This window comes from Procambarus clarkii, chromosome 63 (assembly GCF_040958095.1).
Source record: "Procambarus clarkii isolate CNS0578487 chromosome 63, FALCON_Pclarkii_2.0, whole genome shotgun sequence".
Lineage (NCBI taxonomy): Eukaryota > Metazoa > Arthropoda > Malacostraca > Decapoda > Cambaridae > Procambarus > Procambarus clarkii.
The window spans coordinates 19,460,888-19,471,853 of NC_091212.1; the positions used below are offsets into that span (position 1 = coordinate 19,460,888).

The 10,966-nt window shown below is 48.0% G+C and overlaps 1 protein-coding gene across 1 annotated transcript in view; it reads left to right on the forward strand.

Annotated features, from left to right (window-relative positions):
• LOC123769479 (extracellular serine/threonine protein kinase four-jointed-like) overlaps positions 1–6,883 on the forward strand; it is a 119,908-nt gene extending 113,025 nt beyond the window's left edge. Inside the window, exon 2 of the mRNA XM_069308793.1 lies at positions 3,877–6,883. Coding sequence (XP_069164894.1) covers positions 3,928–5,298 — 1,371 coding nt within the window. The 5' untranslated portion in view covers positions 3,877–3,927 and the 3' untranslated portion in view covers positions 5,299–6,883. The remainder of the gene's footprint in view (positions 1–3,876) is intronic.
• Positions 6,884–10,966: the final 4,083 nt, after the last annotated feature.

A 10,966-nucleotide genomic window follows, 5' to 3' on the forward strand; every position in this document is an offset into this window, starting at 1 on the left:
GATTGTTTCAAGAGTTTGTAATGTTCGTACATCTTGGGTTTTGTCTATTATACAAGTGTTTTTATTCAACATTTCTCGTGCTGGGGTGAGGTCATGGGCTTGTCTCATGTGATCCCTGGGAGCATCTGATTCAAGATGACAGGTCAAACGCCTCGTCAGCTTGGTCGACGTCACTTGAAAAATCACATGAGAGAAGCCCATGACATCACCCTGACAGGGGAAATGTTGAATAAAAACACGTGTATAGTAGACAAAACCCCAGACGTAAGAAGATTACAAATTCTTGAAACAATCCACATAAAAATAGAACAACCCACCATAAATACCCAAATTACGGAACTATTTACTCTACCCACCATGATTGCTACATAGCCTTCCCGGTTTGGTGCCTTCTTTTGATGCTTACTTACTTACCCCACCATGAGAGCAAGAACAAGACCGGAACATGAAGATGCCAACATAGACAACACAGCTGAACATGCCACGCCCAATACACCTGATTAATCTTTGTATGCGGATATCGATAGGACCCTATTTACGCCCTTTTTCTTTAAACTTTAATACTTTTCTCCTCTTTATGCCTTATTCTTGACCCATTTGTATTGTTTTCACCTGACCCCATATCAGTATAAAGCCAACATGCTTTGTAATTTCCTATCACTTGAGAATGAACCATGTAGGTTCAAAACGTTGTGTAATTTTAAAATAAGTGTAATACATTCTACAGTTATTTATTTATTTTTCTTCACCTCGAACAAAAATAACTTTTGGAGAACTCCTCTTCCAATTAAACCAAGATGCTAGAACACTAGTCAGAGGGATAGAAGCCTTAAACAGGAAAATCATCAATACAGATTATGCAGTCATATTCAATGAAACATCTATAAATGAAAACCTGCTGCAGTAGGTACTACAAATACAAATAATCGCCAACAGAACCTAAACACCTAATCTTTGCCTATATATACACAATATGTTAACATATAATAATATAAATTTATATATGAGGAAATTCATGTTTTAATGAACAGCATGTAAAAATTTATGAATGCGTTTCTAGGGTCGACCGCTGGATGTAATGGACTTGAGTCGAGGACGGGTTGCAATGTTACTTTCACGCCTTCGAACCTCTCATTTCTGTACTGAAAAAATATTCCGAATCCTCAGTTAAAACTAAAGGTTAGAAGAAGCAGAGCAGCTGCTCTCAGGTACGCGTAGTATCACACCATACTCGCCCTTAAGCACAAATACCTCAGGTCTTCACAAGTCACGTACGCATTGCCAAGGTCTTGATATACGCGCTCACCTACAGACAACAACCAGTCTGCACCCATCAGGAGGGCTGGGCCAGTCTGCACCCATCAGGAGGGCTGGGCCAGTCTGCACCCATCAGGAGGGCTGGGCCAGTTAGACGGGCCAAGGGCCGCCTCGACCACCCCTAGCTCGACCACCAACCACCAACCAAAAGGTGACTGTCATCTGCCTAAACGAACGGCGGCCCTTCGCGTACTGACTCGACTAATTATCTAGATTGTTTGCCACATTCGTTTGCTGCCCCCAGCCCACATTATTATAATTGGTCATTAACAATATATCCTGGTTTATATATGCACTCACCTTTATTAAAGATGTGGCATCATTTTTTGTAATTGAATATATTTGTCGCTACTACAGAGTTGATTAGTCGAGAAAATTTTTGATATTATCACATGCTCTCAAATTTAATTTTCTGTTTATTTGGTTACTTATTGATGTTTTGTGAGTATATCATATACCGATCATTCTTGGCCAGTCAACGGAGGCTTAAATAAAATGGGCAAACAAAAAAGATTTTATTTATACAAGTCTGTGGTGGTTAGTGGTTCATTTTGGTGTTCATTGCTACCTCTTGACAAGTTTATGTGCACTAGTTCGAGGACGCCTCATTGAATCGATCTGAAACTTAATTTAATTTTAGTTCAAAATATTGGCCTGTTAGTGAAACTGAAGGATGCAGCCCTACACCAGCTGACTGGAGCTGTCAGTATACATATGTTACATTATAACTCAAATATTTTTCTCGTTATTGCACAGTAGGGGCCCAATGGCAACTGTTGCATAGTATGGCCCAGTGGCAACTATTTCACAGTATGGCCCAGTGGTAACTATTTCACAGTATGGCCCAGTGGCAACTATTTCACAGTATGGCCCAGTGGCAACTATTTCACAGTATGGCCCAGTGGCAACTATGTTTAAAATACTTTGCACCAATTACAATATCAGTGTGTAAATAGTTATATATAAAGCTAATATTATATATGTCCCAATCTTTTTCTCTCTGTCTTTTCCCGCTACCTTCCCTTCTCTCCCCCCCCCCTCCCCCCCCCCGCCTCACCCACAGCCTGGCGAGGGACAGCCACGCGGCGTGGGAGAGTCAGCACCAGTCAGGCAGGGGCAGGAGGCTGCTGTGTTCCCTCAGCGGCGGTAATTCACTAACAATGCCACAAAGACCACTTGGGAATTTTAGCTAATCACAAGCAAAGCATGAATTGTTTATGTTTTTATATAAATGTTACGAGTTAGTGGATAATAAGTTACAAAGAAAAAAGATAATTAAAAAGATATAAATGATTCAAATTCCTGCTATGATTTTTCAAAAGCATCGTGGGGGTACCCGTATGCTCCATGCCAATTGGCATTCGTTTGTCTGGTGACAACCCTGACCCGACCAGTTGAGCACTTAGCCCAGAAGGAATGGTCCCCAAACAAATGTACGATTGTAAACTCTATGATCCCTGAAGGATTCGAACCCGGTCCACCAGAGGTATAGTACCCTGGCAGACAGGGCTCGAATCCTTCACGGGTCATAGATTTTACAGTTGTGTAGCTATACTCACACAAACTAGGGGACTGTGCAATAAATTACAATGTCTCCAGGAGGTAGAGTTGCCATGACTTATGTCTCCAGGAGGTAGTGTTGCCATAACTTATGTCTCCAGGAGGTAGTGTTGCCGTAACTTATGTCTCCAGGAGGTAGTGTTGCCATAACTTATGTCTCCAGGAGGTAGTGTTGCCATAACTTGTCTCCAAGAGGTAGTGTTGCCATAACTTGTCTCCAGGAGGTAGTGTTGCTATAACTTGTCTCCAGGAGGTAGTGTTGCCATAACTTATGTCTCCAGGAGGTAGTGTTGCCATAACTTGTGTCTCCAGGAGGTAGTGTTGCCGTAACTTATGTCTCCAGGAGGTAGTGTTGCCATAACTTGTCTCCAAGAGGTAGTGTTGCCATAACTTGTCTCCAGGAGGTAGTGTTGCCATAACTTGTCTCCAGGAGGTAGTGTTGCCATAACTTATGTCTCCAGGAGGTAGTGTTGCCATAACTTATGTCTCCAGGAGGTAGTGTTGCCATAACTTGTGTCTCCAGGAGGTAGTGTTGCCATAACTTGTGTCTCCAGGAGGTAGTGTTGCCATAACTTATGTCTCCAGGAGGTAGTGTTGCCATAACTTGTCTCCAGAAGATAGTGTTGCCATAACTTGTCTCCAAAAGATAGTGTTGCCATAACTTATGTCTCCAGCAGGTAGTGTTGCCATAACCTATGTCTCCAGAAGATAGTGTTGTCATAACTTATGTCTCCAGGAGGTAGTGTTGCCATAACTTATGTCTCCAGGAGGTAGTGTTGCCATAACTTATGTCTCCAGGATGTAGTGTTGCCATAACTAGCGATGTCTCCAGGGGTTAGTATTGCCATAATTGATTGTCTCCAGGAGGTAGTGTTGTCATAACTGATGTCTCCAAGAGGTAATGTTGCCATAATTGGCTGTCTCCAAGAGGTAGTGTTGCCATAACTGATGTCTGAAGGAGGTAGTGTTGCCATAACTGACGCTGTGTGTCTCCTACAGGTGGCGGCGGTGTTGCCATAGGGCCGGGCGTGTGATGGTGGCGTGCGGGTGATGGTGGAGGGGCTGGTGTTCCGTGGCCGGGGCGACAACATGAAGGTGGACGGCAGCGCCCTCAGCATCCCGCTGCCCTCCCCGCCCCTACCGCAGAGGGCCTCCCGCCTCGCCTGCCTCGCCGCCACCACCCTCGCCTTCCTGCTGGGCGTCGTGGTGGGCGTCATGCTGCCGCTGGTGCTGGCCACGCCGCCTCTCGACCTGCCCTCGGCCCTGCCATCGGCCCTGCCCCTCCAGCAGCAGGGTGAGATTGCTGACGACGGCACCAAGATGATGGTGGAGGGCGGCGCGGGCGTGACGCCCCCGCTACACACCTGGGCGCCGCCCGTCGCCACCACGGCGGCCCCCGGCGACGACGACAACCAGACGAGGTGGGGCGGGCAGGAGCACGACGCCCCCGACGTGGAGGAGGCGGCGGCGCTGCTGGTGGACGAAGTGTACTGGGGCGCCGCCGTGGAGGCCGCCGTCCCCAGGGGCTTCCCGGACCACGAGGTCGACGACTGGCGGCGCTTCACGCGGCGCCAGGCGGTGGTGCGCCTCCAGGAGGGCTGCGGCCGCATGCAGAACCGGTTGCTGACCTTCGAGAACGGCACGCAGTCGTGTTGTCGTTACCGCCAGAACCACGACCAGATCCAGGGCGAGATCTTCAGCTTCTACCTCAGCCGCCTCCTGGGCATCACCAACGTCCCGCCCTCGGCCCTGGGCGTGGTGCGGGCGGGGGCCTGGCAGTGGGCGGGCGTGGGCGGTCAACTCGCCTTGGCCCAGTGGGCCGAGGAGCGGCCCGTGGTGATGACTCGCTTCGTAGAGGGCCTGGCGCCCGCCTTCATCCCGCCGGCGCTGCGGTCGAGCCGCAGGCGGCTGCACCCGCTGGAGGTGGAAGAACGAGACCCGCGGGACCTGGCCGGCCTGGCCGAGCTGGCCCAGTGGTCCGACCTCATCATCTTCGACTACCTCACCGGCAACCTTGACCGCGTGGTCAACAACCTGTACAACATGCAGTGGAACCCGGCCATGATGGAGGCGCCCGCGCACAACCTGGCCGTGCACGCCCCCTCCGGCCTCCTCGTCTTCCTCGACAACGAGTCCGGCCTCCTGCACGGCTACCGCCTCCTCGACAAGTACGAGACCTTCCACGCCTCCCTCCTGCACGCTCTCTGCGTCTTCCGCAGGTCCACGGCGGACCGCGTGCGGCAACTGGTGGCCCGACGAGACGTGGGCGACCGCTTGCGGAAGATGTACGGGCGGCACGAGCCAGACTTGCAGGATGTGTTGCCGCCCATCCCGGACAAGTCGGTTAAGATCCTCAACGAGCGGCTCCGAGCGGTCCACAAACAAATCTCTAAGTGCGAGCAGATGTACGTCGGCGCGTGAGTCCGGCCACCACGCCCTGTGAGGCGTGGGTCAGGGCCGTGCCTACCTGCCTTGTGATATTTTTGTGGGCGTCGGCTTCCACGCCCGACATACCCGAACCTTCCAGTGAGCGGGCGTGCCCACGGACACCCGGGGAGCTCTTCTCCACGCCCACTACCCCTACAACACCAAAACTAAAAAAAGACACGTGTGGGTGGCGCGGGTATCACGTGGGCGTGGCGCGGGTATCACATGGGCGTGGCGCGGGTATCAAGTGGACGTGGCGCGGGTGACGGCGTCACTTATACTCATGTATACTATTCTAAACATCCGTAGTGACGGTTCGTGTCCAAGAGTGCGTCTAGTGGTCGTGTACGTCGCTGGTGCCATCTTGTGTACAATCCCTCACACACGCACACACGTGGTGACGTCACGTGTGTGTGTGTGTACTAGTGACATCAGGCGTAGAGCCTCAGGCGGATCTAAACACCAATATGACGGACTACTAAGAGGAGTAAAAGCCTCCTAGCCCCCTAGAATTGGATGAAAAATGGAGTGGTAGTGCGAGGTTAAGTGGTGGCAGCGTTAAGAGATGGCTTGTGGGTGTTGCTGATAGGTTGCCATCTTGCGGGCGTCCGCCCTACACTGCGATGTCTCATTTACTGTTTTTAATCCACTTCATGTAATCTTCTAGACAGGTTTTCTGCTTTTTATGATATCTAATGTTTTATTTTGGTGGCAAATATATGTTTCAGCTAGAAAAATCAAATGTTATTAATTTTGGACAAAACATTCACTTAAAAGAAAAAATGGAGTATTGGAAGAGCGAGACATGTGTTCGGACGTAGTGCGCATTTCACATATATTTACAGTTTGTTTCCTTCTTATTTTAATTTCAAAACATCACCTTTTTTTCCTACAAATGGAATACTGTAGTATTCAGTATTATCAGTACAAATCACCAACAGAATTCCAGTTGTATCACAAAAAGCTGTGCATATTCCCAGTGTAAATTGTAGAGGCTTGCGAGGCATCTTCGGACAGGCGGAGTGGGTCGTCCCCTGATTATAGGTTGAAGACATGACGGTTGCCGCTCACCAGTATTTTGTTTCCCAGACATATTTCTTTCGTGCCGTCACTCCAGACGACTCCCACGCAACATTTGCAGCGTTACGCTACTTGTGTTGGGTGTGGAGGACGCGAGGGGGCTAAGTTCTCCTCCTGGGGCAGATACGCCCCACCCGCGGGCCCAATCTCACTTCAGCATAAATTCCGACACTTGCCATCACCCAGGAAGCAATTGCATGATGCAGACGTCGCTTGGGCATCACCCATTGGTCGGTTGGTGCTGCAGGGGGAAAACTGGAAGGGGATTGGTGACCTACAGAGAAAGGGAGGCGACCTGTAAGGGTAGGGCAGCGACTAGTAAGGGTAGGGCAGCGACCAGTAAGGGTAGGACAGCGACCAGTAAGGGTAGGGCAGCGACCAGTAAGGGTAGGACAGCGACCTGCAGGAAGAGGTTACGTATAGGAAGAAGAGGGTTCCTGCAGGAGGACGGGACTTACTGGGGGAAGGAAAACTCTACTGGGAACAGCGATAATATCCAATTGGTGGAGGGGAGTGGGGGTCCTACAGGTGGGGGGTGGGGTCCTACAGGGGGGGGGTTTGCAGGTGGGGGTGGGGTCCTACAGGTGGGGGTGGGGTCCTACAGGTGGGGGGTGGGGTCCTACAGGTGGGGGGTGGGGTCCTACAGGTGGGGTGTTGGGTCCTACAGGGGGGGGGGGTTTGCAGGTGGGGGGTGGGGTCCTACAGGTGGGGGGTGAGGTCCTACAGGTGGGGGTGGGGTTTTACAGATGGGGATGGGGTCCTACAGGTGGGGTGTTGGGTCCTACAGGTTGGGGTGGGGTCCTACAGGTGGGGGGTGGGGTCCTACAGGTGGGGGGTGGGGTCCTACAGGTGGGGGGTGGCGTCCTACAGGTGGGGGTGGGTCCTACAGGTGGGGGGTGGGGGTCCTACAGGTGGGGGGTGAGGTCCTACAGGTGGGGTGTTGGGTCCTACAGGTTGGGGTGGGGTCCTACAGGTGGGGGGTGGCGTCCTACAGGTGGGGGTGGGGTCCTACAGGTGGGGGTGGGGTCCTACAGGTGGGGGTGGGGTCCTACAGGTGGGTGTGGGGTCCTACAGGTAGGAGTGAGATCCTATATATAGAGGTGAGGAAGAAGGCAGACAAGTGAGAGTGAGGCGGCTGTCAAGGTAGGAGCTTGCAGGAAGGAGGAAAGCCACCCACTAGGTAGTGAGGGAGGGCCTACAGCTGTGGGAGGAGGCTCACAGGAGGCCCAGATGGAGTGGGTGGAGGTTGAGGGGAAGGGGGGGGGGTTAAGGAGAAACAAGGAAAGAGGTACTGCGAGGGAGCCACACATAGTATTGTTGAAATTAATGTCTGTCTGACAAGCATGTTCCAATTTCTAAGTGGCTTACTGAGAACGCCCGGGCACCGACTTTGTCCAGTGGTTCCTTTGCACTTTATACTCAAGTCTATTCACTTCAATTCTATTCTTTATTATATCCCCCCCCATACCCATCCTGTTGGCGGTGGTAGAAAAGGTTACAGAGGCACATAATGTGTTCAGGAACTGAACCACATACTTCGTTTAGCTAAGCAAGTGACAATCTGTTGAAGCTAGTTACACAATTGTTAATGTTACATACACATGTATATACATATATATATACAGTCATGTACATAAATACATATATATTCATGTACACAAATCCATATACATATAAATAATCTTTTTATAACCCAAGTGATTAAACAAGACCCAAAGACGCTCACAACAGTCACTATTCAAGTATACAAGGCAGTTTACATCTATGGTGAGTCACACAGTTACTAGTCTTGCTCCACACTCACCCAACTGGGCGGCAGCTTTACAGTCATGTGCTCCACATCCACCCAACTGGGTGGCAGCTTTACAGTCATGTGCTCCACATCCACCCAACTGGGTGGCAGCTTTACAGTCATATGCAGGCTGCACCTACAGTCATATGCAGGCTGCACCTACCGTCGTGTGCAGGCTGCACCTACAGTCAGCACATTTTGCATACTTCACTAAGACTCCTGGCAGTACATCATTATGAATGAAGTACTTACACATTTCTTGGACACCATTAACGGTGTTATCTCTGAATTCTGTTTTTTTTCCACATTCCATTATATAATGACGCAAAGTATGCGAGTAGTTCTGCTGACAGAGTTTACCTTTAGTCAAGTCTACATCAGCAGATGATGTAAACTGCCAGAGGTACTTGTCGCGGAGCCTAAGCCTAGCAGTGGTGACATCTAGACATCAGCGGCCGTTGCCACACCGAGGTCACACGCCTGGTACAGTGAGAGGAGCGCCCATCTTAAACTGTAATGTAATGTAAACTGTAATGTAATGTAATGTAAACTGTAATTATGCCTACACACGATATATTTCGCCAGTCGTGAAAATCTGGAGGAGCTGTAACGCCAGGCGTTAACCACACCAGTACATTGTGGCGCCTATTGCCAGGCGACGACCAGGAACGCATTTTTCATTTCGAAATGTTAAATAACAGGCGAGATAATTGTTTATGAATAGATTGTTATCAGTATGTTGACAGCATAGAACACTGTTAATGTAAATACTGGAGAAGTGAAGTCTTGTATTAATATAAAGTTTATAGTTCCTCAAGGATGTAACTGTAACCTGACTGAGTGCTCAACCCAAGATAACCCGCAGGTTTCAGTGCCAACTTTCAGTACCAACAACAGTGCCAAAAACAATTTTAGTGTAATTTTACACAAGTTTTCCCTTCCATGCAAAACTTCACAAACGTTAAATGAAAATATTAACAAAATATGAAGGGCAGATAATTACGAGGAAAGAGCGCTAAGCCAGTACCGATGATACAGACACACAGTATATAAATATTTCAACCCAAAACTGCAGCATTAGAGCACTAAGTGTAGACCTGCGGCTCACTTATTGGTTTAGTCTTGGGTTTATGGTTTATCAACCTACCGAGGGTAACCACAGCCACCACTAAACCTTAGTAATCAACCAGCAAGTAATGTTACTTGCCTACAGGTCGTCCTCTTTGTGAATAAACCTGGAGAAGCAAGGTACACCTGCCACTGGATATACAGGAGGCAGCGACGGTGAGAGAAATGTGAAGAAGAAAAAGAGAGTGAGAGAAATGTGCGGTACAGGAAAAGGATTGATGGACTGAGACAAGGAATGGAAAGACGGAGGGAAAATGATTGAAATAGAGAAGGAAAGAAGTAGAGCACACATTATAATGAAGATACTGGCCAGATACCAGAAGCACCACACCAACAGCTCCACTCCATAAAGTAGGCAGCAAAGTTTTATCTAAACATTATAGACCGCTCATATTAACACCACACATAATTAAAGTACTTGAAGACGTGATTAGAAACCATATCGCTAGTTTTATGAAGAACAATGACCTTCAAAACCCTGGTCATCATACATTGAAAACGTGAAGATCTCATCTGTCCGTAGTTACTAAACCACTATGACAAAATCATGGAAGCATTAGAAGGAAAACAAAATGTACAATTATACACAAACTTTGCAAAGACATTTGATAAATGTGATCATGGAATAATAACCCATAAAATGAGGTTCAAAAGAAGAGCAGATAAAGTAAGGCAAATGATATTTAATTTCCTGTTAAACAGGATGAAAAGAGTAACAGTAAATCTAACAGAATAGAGTCCAAGCACAGTGAAAAACTTTGTACCCCAGTACACAATCCTGGCACCATTACTTGTTCTCAATCTATTGTCAGATATAGACAAAAATACAACTCATGGCTTCGTGTCATCCTTTGCAGACGATACAAGAATCATCATGGAAATTGCCTCTGTAGAAGACATTGAAAAAAAATGTAACATTGATTAACACTGAGGCGATTATAATCGTCTCAGTGATTATACCATTCCTAAGCGGTATGGTAAAAATGAAGAACTTAATCGAAATACAGTTCAAGGATTAGATCACCCATTTGAAGAAAAAAAATATATTTAAATGATATGAGAGTTACGATGTCAGACGACCTAACGTTTAGTGATATAACCAAGTGAACATAGCAGCAGCCAGAAAAATAATGGGATGGATTACGAAAACCTTCAAATACAGGGACTGCTCGGTACTCACTTCCTCTTTCAGAGCAGGAGAGAGAAGGCTAAAATAGAGGGAATACAGAGAACATATATGGCACCCATAGATAAGGTAAAACACCTAAATTATTGAAACCGTCTCAGTGATCTTCAGACTGTACTCTCTAGATAGGTGACAAGAGAGATATTACATAATATTTACATGAAGATACTATAAAGTTATTTGCATGACAAAATAACAACATACTGGAGGGAAGGTTATGATGGGAAGAGTGAAGAGCACCTGTGTCATAGACTGAGTCAGAGAACACTGTGACAACCAGAGGTCCAAGGCTCTTCAATATCCCAACAACTAATATAAGAAATATTACCGGAACAAAAGTGTTGTAGGAAGAGGAAGCCCCGGACTCACTGGGGCAGTAGTGGCGTGCGGCCGCTCACAGTGTTACACTCTTCTACACCAAGATATCGCAGAGACTCGTGGTCCCTGATCGGGCATTGGGTACACACCTCTGGGAA